This window comes from Neopsephotus bourkii, unplaced genomic scaffold, assembly GCF_033783945.1.
Source record: "Neopsephotus bourkii isolate Nb327-2 ecotype Australia unplaced genomic scaffold, CSIRO-AGI_Nbou_v1 NB_457, whole genome shotgun sequence".
NCBI classification, from domain to species: Eukaryota; Metazoa; Chordata; class Aves; order Psittaciformes; family Psittacidae; genus Neopsephotus; species Neopsephotus bourkii.
Window position 1 is genome coordinate 782,227 of NW_026900959.1, and position 13,739 is coordinate 795,965.

The 13,739-nt window shown below is 52.7% G+C and overlaps 1 protein-coding gene across 4 annotated transcripts in view; it reads right to left on the reverse strand.

Moving 5' to 3' along the window:
• The window catches only part of ZMAT4 (zinc finger matrin-type 4), a 56,970-nt gene that overhangs the window by 40,466 nt on the left and 2,765 nt on the right, over nt 1–13,739 (reverse strand). For 2 of the 4 annotated variants that reach the window (XM_061349703.1, XM_061349702.1), the window contains exon 1: nt 11,361–11,517. The exons of 1 other annotated variant lie outside the window; for it this stretch is intronic. Coding sequence is in view for 1 of the 3 variants with exons in the window: in XM_061349704.1 (XP_061205688.1) it covers nt 11,361–11,597 (237 nt within the window). In the remaining 2 variants the exon portion in view is untranslated. Of the gene's footprint in view, nt 1–11,360; nt 11,613–13,739 lie in introns of those variants that run through there. One more of the 4 variants, XM_061349704.1, reaches the window with a different exon arrangement.

Consider the following 13,739-nt stretch of genomic DNA (forward strand, 5'->3'; position numbering starts at 1 on the left):
TCCGGAGGCCACGACAAACACGAAGGAGAAAGAGGTTTTCTGAGTCCAAGTTTTGTGTTTTCTGTCACTTCCCAGCCTTGTGCTCTGTCACTGATTTCTGTGTTTCAACCAGCAGCAGAAAGCCATGAAAACCCAGAGGAGCTGCAGATGATTTCACATCCTTTCAGGGTAGGGACCATCCCTTTCCCATGCAGGCTGTTGTCAGAAGGGTTGCAGCTCTTCGGCTCACAAGCACCTGCAGATCCCACAGCACTTGGATCAGGAGGGGATACATCAGAGGCAGCAAATGGAGGATCTAAACCCGACATCACAGGGAATGGGTGTCTAAGCTTTTACCCTCAAGCTTGGATGGAAGATAGAGGCAGACTCAGCTGCTGCAGCCACAGACGTGCATCCCAACCTCTGCCTTACCCAACCAGGGCCCTGTAGACCCACAGGACTTAGAGATCTTAGGTTGCATCGGCCCTTGGTCTGGCTCATCCATGCAATTGGGCACCTCCATCTTCACCCAAGGTGCTCATTCCATCACCTACCTGTTGTGATGTTGCTGTTCACCTTCCTATTGTACAACCCAGAATAAGGAGCACCGTCCCATAAAGCACCAGATTCTGCAACTCAGGTCCTTCCAGTCAAGAGTAAAGAACAAAACTGTGACCCCACAGCCAATTTACTCTCAAGAGCCTTAATCACCTTTCCCACAATTAACAGCACCCAAAACCTCCGTGTTGGAGCCCTAGAGAAGGGGGTGACTGAGCAAGTTTGGGAATGCCAAATGCAGACAGCAAGGCAAAACTTAAACATCCTGGTTTTCACGTTATGAAGTGTTTGTTGCTTGTGCTGCTGTCGCTCACCCATGGATGAGCACCTCGTGTAACGCTTCCTGGTTCCTTCTGGTGTTTAATTTGTCTTGCAATATAAAGAAGAGAAGTCTTTGCTAATAATTAATGTGCTTTCGGCAGCTCTGTCGCTGCACTTACAAGCAGGCATCTGAAGAAATGCAAAGCGCTGCCTTTTGAAGTGCCTTATTTCCCAGCACTATCAGCCCTGTGACGGATGCTTGAGCCTGTTCCACGAGTGCAGTTCTCTCTCAAGGCAATGGCAGCAGCAGCAGACGTGCTCCAGGCATTGGAGCCCATAACAACCCCAACGCAGAGCATGGGGAAAAGGGGAGGGATGGGGCAGCCCCCCGGAGGCGATGACCGTGTCCATGAAGATCTCACTACAAGCACATCTTGGGAGGATGTGCGTGCTATTTTCCTTTTCTCCTGCCAAACCAAGGATGCTCCGTGTCCCTCCAGCTGTGCTGCACATCTGCCATCTCCGCCATGCAATTCTTCCTTGGTTTGGGGTTTATCTGCCCCTTCCCTACCCCCTCCATCCTTGAAATCCCCTCTAGAGTCGATTTGCTTCACTTCTGCTTTCAGCCTTTGATGCCTTTTGACACGCTTTATTGGAGCCTTGAAAATCAGAGCAACATCGCGTGTGGCATGAGCCGGGGAGCAGGAGAGATCCCGCACGTGGCTGCTGCATGTGGCCAAACACAGAGAGGCTGTGGAGAGCAACACAGAGCAGACGGAGCCTTCATGAAGATGGGTCTCAACCTGAGCACCCCAAACACCCAACTTCACCCGGCTCCTCATGAGCAGCCACATCCTTTGATGGGGTCTAGTTCTTGAGCTTTGCTCACGCTGAGATAGGAGCCTTCAGAGCAGTGCCCTCTCAGTGATGATGCTTTTGAGAGGAGCCTCGCAGCTCCCACACTGTGGAGGGGAAGACGATCCCTTCTGGGACTGAATTCCCTTAGGATCCACAAGCGGGGCAGGAAGCTGCAGATGTTCCCACCTCCCCACCACTGTCACCAGCTCATAAATAGTAGAACCAAGCAAGAACAAACACCCCAAACTGAGGACTATGTCAGGAAAAACAGCGCCTGGGGCAGAGGGAAGCCAAGAGGGGCAGATGATGCCCTAAGGCAGAAAAGCAGCAAGGCCAAGGCTCTGGGTGCTCAGGATGCTCTGCATCCCCTAACGAAGCACAGAAGCGAACGACAGAGACAGAGCTTGTGTGTGGCAGTAAAATCCAGCCAGTGCCTTTTTGACCTCCTGCCTGTCTGAGGAGAGAACAAAGGGCAAGCTGAGGAAATTACAGGAGCAGAGATTTAGAAAGCAAAGGAAAGAGTTGTTCCTGCAGCAGAGAGCAAGCTCTCCGTGCCACGAATTGCCTCAGGGGGTGATGAAGGAAGGATGCTGCCAAGTTTAAAGGGAGCTACACTGCAATTTTGAGCAGCACCGCTCCTTCCTTATAAATGTGTGTATGCAGTTCCACACGTGAAACGTTCTAATTATTCACCCCACATGAGGATTTAATTGCAAACGGGCTGACTTGAATAACAATATCTTTTTGAAAAGGAGATTGATGTATTGTGACTGCTTTAATAAAGTTTGTAGCAACTGAAGGAAGAGCAATCGCATCTCGTGCCTCGGGGCATCAGTTGTGCATCCTGCACGCTTCAAGGACGGGGCTCTGAAGCTCACTCCAGCGTGGGTGGAAGCCCATAAACCTGCTGCAAGAGGGGTTCAAACTGACCCATTCAGGCTCTGCACTGTGAGATGGAGGGGGGGATGTAGCTGCATGGCAGAGGGGAAGGACTCGCTCAAACTGGGATGTGGAGAGCTGGAAGGAGATGCCTTGGCCTGGGACATCTCTGCTGCTGGCATCTCCTTGGAGAAACGGATTCCCCCCACCTAAGCCCTGGCCAAACCCCAACCTGGGGAGGAAGCCTGGTCTGACACAGCCTAGCACGAAGCCCTGGCACCCGCTCCCTTCAGTGCTCACCTCCCCTTTGAAACTTCCCCCCGCTCCCCTCTACACCCTTCATCCCACCCCTATGGCACAGGGATGAGCCCCAGCCACGAGCTGCATCCCAAAGGATCAGACCCCCCCGGGGGACCCCGCACGGCGTCGGGAGCGCAGCGAGGTGCCCGCCGGGCTGCATGTGCGGAGCCGCGGTCACCATGTGATGCTCGCGGTTGCTATGGAAACGGTGGTTTCTCCCGAGAAGATGCATAAATAGCGCCGGAGCATCCCCGGAGCGGGGTCTGCGCTGCGGGGCTGCGGGTACCCCACTCACCGGTGCCTGCCCTGGGGTCAGTGCCCGGCAGGGAGCCGTGAGCTGCTCCTACACTGCCTCCCTCTGCTATCGCAATCAGGACGCCACGTTTATTTTTGGCTAAGCAGGACCTACTTTTTGCTGTGGCTCCCTAATAACGTAGGGAACAGCGGGAAGCGAGTCAAGCCCAATCCCGTGCCTGCAGCTCGGAGCCTCTGGTACTTTGCATAATCAGGGCTTGTCACTCCCCATCAGCTTCAGTGCAGAAACCCAAGAGGCAAAGCCATGTAAGGTGGCAACGAGCTTAGAAGGAGCCTTCAGAGAACAAATCTGTCCATCACCCATGGGGGATTATTTTAACATTGGTTTCCTTCATAAAAGCCTGTGTGCTGGCCTAGCTGAAGCTAAGCTAAAGCACCCCATACTAAAACCAGCTTCAGCCTTAACAGCACCAACCCTGAATCAATTCAATGTTACTGCTTAATTCCCAACAGCACTAAAAGCTTCCTGCCCAGCAAAGGTTAACAAACACAAACAAACAAACCACCTCACCAAAGCTTCCTGCCCAACAAAGGTTAACTAAGTCAGCAATAGCAGAAGCAGAGATGCTCCTGGTTATCCTCACCAAAGCTTCCTGCCCAGCAAAGGTTAACTAAGTCAGCAATAGCAGAAGCAGAGATGCTCTTGGTTATCCTCACCAAAGCTTCCTGCCCAGCAAAGGTTAACAAAGTCAGCAATAGCAGAAGCAGAGATGCTCTTGGTTATCCTCACCAAAGCTTCCTGCCCAGCAAAGGTTAACAAAGTCAGCAATAGCAGAAGCAGAGATGCTCCTGGTTATCCTCACCAAAGCTTCCTGCCTAGCAAAGGTTAACTAAGTCAGCAATAGCAGAAGCAGAGATGCTCCTGGTTATCCTCACCATCACCCAAGTTCACACCCGCAGGTTGAGCTCCTCTCCCCTCTCTGGGCCAGGTTACCTGCCTGTGATGCATCCAGTACTCACCAGCCAGAGCTGCCTCATCCAGTCCCACCCAGTGAGGATTTACAGGAGCCCAGCTCTCCCCAAGGCAGCCAAGCAGGGCTGGCCAGGAACCCTCCGTGTTCCTGATGATTGATGGACTCTGCTCCCTTCAGCTACAGCTCCCCTGCTCTAGCAGAGCTTTTGGAATCAATGAAATGATTTAGAAACCAGACACCAGGAATGCAAATGCTTTCTAAGTCCCCTGGTTAGCACGGAGCAGCTAAACCCCCGGCCTCATTTAATTGCACATCCAAATTCCACCTCCTCTAAAGGGTATCAGCAGATTCCATTAAACTTCCTCATATTATCGTGTAATCTGCCTATTAGCTTTGTGTGTGCAACAGCAACCAACAAGGAGCTTTATCTTAAGGCAAACATCAACCATTGACATCCTTCCTACAGCCTTTTTCTCTGCCCATCCTTGATGTAAAAAAGAAAAGCCACAACCCTTCTTTTGTCTGTGTTTGCTCTCTTTTAAGCAGCAGGAGCATCTCTCCCCCTCATCCCCATGGAGCAGAAGCATGCTGGAATTCTTAGTTTTAGGGCAGGCCTGCCTTGGATTTGGGAGCATTTCAACAAGACACTTGGAATAACTCATCCCTCAGCTCCCCTCTGGAAAACCAACAACAACACACAACACTCTTCTGGCCCTTACCAACAGAGGAGCAATGAGCAATGCTTCAGCAATGCCACTGTGGTGCTGCAGCTCCTTCAGAGACCAGCTCCAAGGTTTGGAAAGGTCTCCATAGGCTGGGGCCTCCTGGTCCTGCAGTATTTATTAGGCATCCCCAGTGGTACCAAGAAGCACCAAAGAGGCATTAAAAGGAGGTGATGTGTTTGATACAACATCTGTTCTCAAAGGGGGTTTGTAAGTCATCCTGAAGTCATGGCCACCAGCCATCCTTTCTGGATAGAAGGGAAATAAGGCTGAAAAACACTTGTCATATGTTCTGCAAAGCCACAAGCTCCCTGTGCTTTGGTAGGAGCAGGATAACACCTTTGTCTCATGTGCATAGAGACCCCAAACTTCTGCAAAGGTGCAGGCTTCTCCAAGAAGCAGCAGACTGAAGAGGTGTCTCAGCTATTCCACCACAAGCAAAGAGGGCAAGACACGGCAGTAGGGAATTGCTGAGAAACAGGAAAGCATCCATCGGGAAACACCAGATTCCCAGAGTAAAGCATCACCTGGTGCAATCAGAGCCAGGTGAGAAGGAAGCACTCATTAAAACATGGCTTATTCCCAAGGAGGCTGAACAGGATGGGTTCACCATGGTCTGTGTCAGGCAGACACGGTATGGAACAGCCCCATGACCAGTGACAAAGCTCGCTCTGAAGCCATAACAGAGCTTGGTAGCTTGGAAAAGCCTGAGATAGGAACCAGCTGCATTGCAGAAAGAGGCCATGAACCTCCTGAAGAGCTCCATAAACATGAATTAGTGAAGACAACCGTAGATGGCACCGAGGACTCGGTTCCATCCTGCTCTGCAATGTCATCCCTTGCCCAGCATCGGAGCAGAGCACTACAAACCAGCTCCTCACACATGGAGATCCCCATTGAACCCCCAGCCTGCACCAGGAGCACAGGGAGGACACAGCCCAGCACCTCCTCATGGCAGCACAGAGATGGGAACATCTGGCAATTAAAGAGAGAGCAGAGCAGGTCGCGCACTCTGCGTGGCTCCCATGAACCACAGCCACATGCTTGGGAATCAGGCACATTAATTATTGCTACAATTAGGATCTCCACCATCTCTGGTGGCAGGGAATAATATTGCCATAGACTTGCATAATCACTTGGTGTTTCCCGAGGAGTGCTTGGATCCACAGCCATCATCCCTGGTGACACTGAAGGATGCAAACCACCACCTCCATCCATCAGCTTTCATTCGCAGTCAAGCTGAACTCTGGCTCTCTCTGCCACTGAAGGCTCTGTGAAGCTCAGAGGGGAACACAGTAATGGGTGAGAGCAAGTGGGGCTCAGCCTGCATCTGCCCATAGGAACAAGCACCCAATGCACCGGGTCATGTGTGCACACACACAGACACCAGAGCAAAGCCCAGCGCTGAGGCTGGCCCCACTGCACCCACCCCACCATGCACAGAGGCCAGGCAAGGTTCTGCCTCTTATCAAAGCTCACGTGTGCCTGTTACACACCACATACCAGAGCAGCTTGCTCAGCATCCCCTACAACAGGGGGTTGAACTGATTCATTTCTGCCTTGCAAAGCAGCTGGTGCTCGGTTGCATCCTGCTCCTGGGGTTCCTGACAACGCACTCTGGGTGCTGCAGCTCCAGCATCAGCTTTCCCTATTTTCTCCATCTAATTTTGAATATTCCCAGCTTGCTGCTGGGTGCCTTCCCTGTGGCTCCATCCCTCAAGGCAGCTTTAAATACCAGCGTCTCACTTTGCCACCGAGTCCACCCACTGCTTTTAAGCGGCTAGATCAAATTTAGGAGCCGTTTTAAGTTCACGGTGCAGCTCCCAGTATTGATATCCCTTTTCCAGAGCCAGCTCCATCACAGCCAGCTCACGAGCACACTGAGGCCTCGATCACTCTGTGGCATCACCCATGAGCAATACGGATGTGACATAGAAGCAAGCAGACCAAAGGAGAGGCAGGCGACACCTCCAGGGCCCCAAGTGCAGAGGCTGAGAGCATGGAAAGGTTTATTTATACTCTCCTGCCTTAAGGATTTGTTTCCCTCACAATCATGTATTGGCAAGAAGCAGGTCCCAGCTTAACTACATCTTCTACTTCATTTCCCCTTTAACAAGACACAATAAATTCCAAAGCAGAACTATATTAAGAGGAGCGATGCTCTTCTGCCCCATCGCTTTCCAAATCGAGCTCCCAAAAGCCCTGTCTGGAGCTTCCCGGTTGCATTTCCAGACCTGCTCCCCACTCTGTGCTCTGGAGAAATGGATTAAAGGAGCCTTTTGAAGGGCTGCTGCCCCTGAGCTCAGCAACCACCACCTGCATTCCCATTTCCCTCTCATCCCACAGATGCCAAGGGCTGATGTGGCTTAGGCACCGACCCAACCTCCCCTCTCAGGCCGGTGGAACTTTGCCTTGGTGCCACCAGACCCATAAAACCCCCAAGAATGAGGCTTGCACAGTGGGGGAAAACACCTTTAAGGGGCAAGCACTGCACCAGCGGCCCCGCCACCACGTTAAAGACCCAAAAGCAATCAAGCATCACACAAGGGGCAAGTGTGAATATTGAGAATATTCATCTCCAGCCACTTCTAGTTAATGGAACAAAGCAAACTGTCGAGAAAAATGGGAACATTACAGTAAAAAACAACAACAAATTAAACTCTAATGCAATTAGAGAGCAATTAGGGATCTATCCTCTGGGAGCGCTTTGGAACTCTGGGTCTTTCTCCAGATCTGGTCTCACCGCAACTTCATTTCTGCCTTGCTCATAAAGGAAGCAGCAAAAGGCGCAGCTCCCAACCCCGGCCCCCTGCAAAACCCCATCTCCTGCTCTGCAGGAGCAGAAGGTACAAGTGTTCACACCTCCGAGCTGTCAGCACAACGAGGTGCAAAGAGAGAACAGACATCACTACCTGCCTCTGCGGCAAGGTGACCAGAAACACAAAGACCCAAATGCTCTTGAGCAAGAGCAAGGCTGAGCAGGCACCAGCAGCATGGGTGACCCTAGGAAACACTTGGTTTTCCTATACACAGCTCCCACAAAAGGCACAGCCCACAAAACCACATATGTAATGCTTCTTGACTCTAAATTCACCCACATGTCTGCCTATAGATATAGGTGATAGAGATATAGATATAGGTGGTAGATACAGATACGGGTGATAGAGATATAGGTGATAGAGATATAGAGATAGATGATAGAGATAGATATTGGTGATAGATATTTAGATATAGGTGATAGATATAGGTGATAGAGATATAGATATAGGTGATAGATACAGGTGATAAAGATATAGGTGATAAAGATAGAGGTGATAAAGATAGAGGTGATAAAGATAGAGGTGATAAAGATAGAGGTGATAAAGATAGAGGTGATAGAGATATAGATATAGGTGATAGAGATAGAGACATAGGTGATAGATATTTAGATATAGGTGATAAAGACTTAGATATGGGTGATAGAGATATAGATATAGGTGATAGATATAGGTGATAGAGATAAAGATATAGGTGATACATATAGGTGATAGAGATCAGATAGATAGATAGATAGATAGATATAAGGTGCCCCATGACCTGTGTGTGGCCAGGCCACCCCAGCAAGCCTGGAAAGGAGCATTGGGCACATCCTTCCCTAGAGGGTTGGGACACCGAGTGTGATGCCAACAAAGTGCCAAAGAAACTGCATCAGAACTGAAATGAAGGGGCAAAAAGGCCCCGTCCCATTAAACCAGTGCCTCTCCGGTCTCATGCACGAGCTGCTGAAGGTCACGGATGCAAAGGCAGCACGGCAAAGCCTGGCTCTGTTAAACCTGCCTTCAGGAGATGCAGCCGCAGCAAAGGCTGCATGGTGTGGATGGAGGAAAACCATTTCCTGCAGCATCTGCGCTCCCAACCCCAGCACTGTTCAGCAAGGGGTGCTTTTCACACGTTGTAAGGGATAATAAAGCTTCCAGATGTGCTGCTACCTGCCCAGAAGCTGTCAGGTTGATAAATACACAACGGAGGGAGGTGGAAGCCTTGACCTTCATCCATTTCTGTACCCAAATCCACCCCTGGGAACACCAACGGCCCCATCTTGGCCTAGAAATTGGCCCAGTTCCGAATCTCCCAAACCAGTTCTGGAGCTCGAGTCACACCTTGGGAGCTTAACCCAGATAAATGGGACACTGGGGTCTGACCGGGATCAACCAGGACCAGCCCCAGGAGCCCCATTCTTGCCATTTCCAAGGGGTTTCCATAGGCACCCCCAGGCTGGAGAACACCTTGTGATGGAAAAGGGTTGGATTAGAGCCTCAGGGGTCTGAACAGAGACTGATTTTTGGTCAGAAGTTCCTTCTTGCAAAGGAACAATTCCCAAAACTCCCCCCCATTCCTGCTTACATTTGACAGGGAGATGAGGGCTGTTTGGTGGTGATCTTAAACTGGGGATTCTTCCTCCCTCCACCTCCTTGCAGGGAGGGATGCTAAACCCATAGCTGGACCAGAAGGGCCATCAGCATTCCCAGGTCCATCTCTAGGCATAAAGAGGGGGGATGAGGTGATGCAGTGCCATGCACTGAGCCATAAAACCCCCAGACAGAGAAAGCTGAGAGCCAGGTACCAACTCAGCAAGGATCACCCCGTGGCACTGACTGCTGCAGACTGGAAGCAGCAAATAAACCAGATCCAGGCAAACATCAGCAAAACCTCTCCATACACAGACAGCACCTTCCCAAGGAGCCAGTGATGCTGTGAGCAGTGAGGGAAGACTGGAAGGGGTGGAATATGTGCCCTATAGCAGCATCCCAGCTCCTCCGGGCTTTCCAGCACAGGAGAGGGCAGAGCAGGGCAGCAAAACCCATGGGAGCAAGGCTGGATGCGGGAGGAAAGTTAATGCAGCTCAGAGCCCATCAACACGAGTTGGGCAGGTACACACAGAAATACCATGCAAACCACTACGTACAGGCAAGGATTCATTATCTGGAGTGACTCAGAAGTGATTAAGAACGATGAGAGAAGATCAGTTGGGAAAGGTGGAAACCAACCCGAGTTTTGGAATAGTCCCACCCCAGGATGCTCCCCAGGGACAGGGATGCAGGAGGTACCAGAACACTGGGATTAGGTTTGTAATCGACAGGTCTACACTGCTCTGAGGGGAATATGGGATTCCCACCTTCCAGCTCCTGATAAAATCAGGGGAAAGACTCATTTTTGGTGTAGAAAATGAGTCTTTCCCCTGTGCTGCCCCCCCCCCCCAGCTCCAGGAGATGAGTCACTGTCTAGAACCTTGAGCAAAATACCTCTTACAAGATTATTTCTCTGGTCCCTGCCATTCCCCACCCCGCAGCACAGGGCAAGGAGAAGGGGCAGGAGATGCTCCAGGTCACTCTCCCTCTCCTGTGGGGTACCAAGAGCCCAAAAGCTGAAGCCCCTGTGCTCAGCATCCCCTGTCCCCCCTCTCAGGCTCACCTCTTGCCTTCCAGAGCCGGTTGTTTGCGTGGTGCAGATGGATTACACGTGCTCACGTGAGAGCCAGCAGCACAAGCTCATGTGGAAAACACAACCTGGGTGTTTGAGTGTCTTCTCAATGCTTTGCAAAGCTTGCTCTTCACCCAGTGCTGCACGCTAAGGTCAGCATCAGAGGAGGGCAAAAGGAGCCTGTGACTGCCCAAAGGGCAGCATTCAGAGCGTGTTTAACACAAAGAACTGAGGGGGCACTGCCCGGGTCCAATGGATACAGACCCCCAGCAATTCAGATGGCTCAAGGGTCAGTGAGTAGAGATCTTCCATGCAGCCCAAAGCAGCGGTCACCTCGCTCCTGCTGCATAAGGAACAGCTTCTGCTTGGGCTCTCAGACCTACAGACAACTCCAGCGCAACACGTGTGGTAGCAGCCCCATAGGGATGTGCAAACCAACCCCTTTGGCCGGTGATGAGCAGGCATGCAGGCCGGCAGCACCCATGGGTGCTGCAGTGAGTCAGGTCAGGGCTTCCCCAGTGACGGCAGCCCCAGCGCTCAGCTACCAACCTGGGAACCGGCTCTTGCTCCCTAAGGAACAGTGACATGGGAAGTTCTCCAAACTTCCCAAACAACAGAGAGAACAGCCTTGTTTTCCTGCATCCCCAGACACCCACACTCGCATCCCGCAGCCCCACGAGCTCCTGCTCCCACTCTGGACTGTGTGGACACCATTCAGTACGAGCACCCGAGTTCCCACTGATTGCCCAGCACAGAGGGTGCTGCCTGCACCAAGGGGCCGGCCTGGTTGACGGATGCAGCGTTCAGCAAGGGAAGATGCCGTGATGCCCAGCGCGGGGCTGGACCACTCACCCAGCACACACCGGTCACCTCCGGCCTCCCGCCCGGGGTGGTACAGGCGGGACAGGCACCAGCCCCGGTCACCGCTGCATCCCCATCATTACCAAACCCGCTCCGTGCCTGGCAGCGGACCCCAGCGAGCGGCGGGGCTCGCCTCCCACCGCCCTCCCGCAAGCACCGCTCGGAACCAGCTCCGATCCCCCCCGCTAAACTTTCCTCCAAGTGGCACCAACAGCCCCAAGCACGGCGCGGGCTGGCGGGGCCGGGCCGGTACCTTTGTGCCGCTGGCCGGGCTGATGCTCCGAGGACAGCGGGAGGCTCCAGCGATGCTGCCGGGCAGGCGCCCGCCGGAGCTGCGAGCGCGGCGCTGCTCTCCCCGCAGCCCGGGCCAACTGCGCCGGGCAGGCGCTGGGCGATGCTCCGCGGCCGCTCCAGCTCCACCCCTGGCAGCAGCGATTGGCTCCGCTGCGCGCTGCAAGGATGCTCTGGTCCCAGCAGCCTCCCACAGCATCCAGCTCCCGGTACCAGCAAGAGCTTCCCCAGGACCCGAACGCCAGGGCCAGGGACAAGCCGGGTGTTGGGCAGGTCAGGGCAAGGCGGGTCTGTTGGGTACAGCCCTAAATCAGAGCACCTGAGAGGGATTCTCCTTGCTGTGTGCGCTAATCTGATTGGCAGGGCAGAGGCTCTGAAGGGTACAGAACACATTTACTTCCATACTTTTGCAGATGACGCACTTAATTTAATACCCTGGATTTATGGAGCTGAGGGACAGCGGGAGGCAAGACCCCCATATGGGGATGAGGGCAGGAACAGCTTGGTCAAAGCAGTGGTCAGAGGAGAGCAGATAACAAAGGGAATGGGACAGGCTCATCTTCAGCTTAAGGGTACTCACAGCCTCCTGCTCGCTGATGGGGTGCAGAAGTCAAAGAAACAGAGCCCAAGGCTAGGGGTAAAATAGGGGAGGGCAGTGAACAGGGGACGGGGAATCCAAGGGGATGCTGATCCCTGCAATCCCTCATACAGCACCACACACACCCACCCTAGAGCCTATAATGCAAAGCCAGGTTTAAACCAAACCAATCGCCCTATTCTGGAATCCATCAGCAGCTGGACCTAGGAAGAGGGTGGCCTTGGCTTATCTTTTGTGCACAGCATCCTCTGGGCAAAGGCACTTCAGAGCTCGGGCTGAAAGTGCTGAAGACCAGGGTGCAGCTGAGCACAACCCCATGCACATCTTCCCTCTTGAGCTGCAGTGTCATCTCCCTGCCCTCCTTTCTGCTTAGAACAACTAAGGAGGGTGAGGACCAGCGTGGGACCATGGAGGGTTTCTGTCTCAACCCTGCTGAGCTGGCAGGTGCCTCATTTCCAGCACAGGAGCCTCACTGCTTGCATTAGGCAAGAAATGGGGATGTAAAGGAGCAGAGAGGCTGTGCTCGAGGTGACATTTCCAGGCTGTGATGTATATGCAAACAACAAGGACAAAGGCAGTTAATCCAGCGCTGCTCCGCCTCCCTCTGCTCCCACAGCTCTCCCAGCAGGAATGAGGGTGCTGAGTCTCTGCGGGGAAGGGGAGAGGCCTCAAAGGTCTCTGCAGCTCAAGGCAACAGGGGCTTGCACCCTGGTACTGAGATGCAGAAAGGCTCCTTTATGCCTTCACTTCCACAGCCAGGTAAAGGAAGCATCCTTCATTCCCCTTCTGAACATCTGGCTAAGCAAAGTGATGAGAGGTCTCCCCCTTCCCTCATGAAAGAGCTCTGCTCTCTAGGTATAACCTAGATAACAGTGCTCTGTCTTATGCAACACACCTCATTGGAAAGTGTGTGCTGCATCCATGGCAGAGCAATAATAGCAAAACCTGGCCTGTCCCCTGGGTGCGATGACTCCAGGCACTCATAAACTAAAGGTCACCAAGGGGGTGGCTCTGCAGTACCTTTAAGGAGTGTGCCTGTTTAGGTTGGTTTGCTTCTCCTCAATGTACTCTGCAGACAGCCTTGGGGATGCTGTGCCACATCAGCGGCTGCACTCGCACTGCCGGTGTCTGGAGCATCACCCCGGTGCTGAAATGGGCTTTAAATCAGCCCATAGAAAGAAAAGACTTTGCCAGCAATTTCTCCGTCCCCAGCTTAATCCGTTCGACAGCAAACTACCCGAGCGGCGATGCTGCATGATCCTGCTTGGCTCCTTAGCTGTAATAAAACCCAACCCCACAACCGATAGGGAGCATTTAAGCCTCCAGAATTGACACAGACTTCTTGGAGCTGCCACCTGGAGCCTCAGATGCTTCAGTGCGAATAAGGGCAGACCAGGCAGTGTTTGCAATGGTGCAGTTGCCATCTGGGGATAAGAGATTTCTTAAATCTCTTCCTCGCTTTCTTTTTGGGATTATAGCATTCCCGGGAGCATCCTGTGCTCCCTTTTAACGGCAGCATCAGCACAAGAAGTGCTGGGAATGACTTACAAGTTAATAAATCCTTTACAGAATGCACCCTCTCCCCATCAAGCACACGTGGAGGCTGCTCCTGGCACACAGGGACCGGGGCTGCAAAGCTCCCAGTGCTCCCCAAGGACTCTCCTGCAGCATCCCTGCAGCATCGCCCCGTGGGCCAGCCCTGGGGCACACACATGAGGCTCCCCATACAAAACACCCCGCATC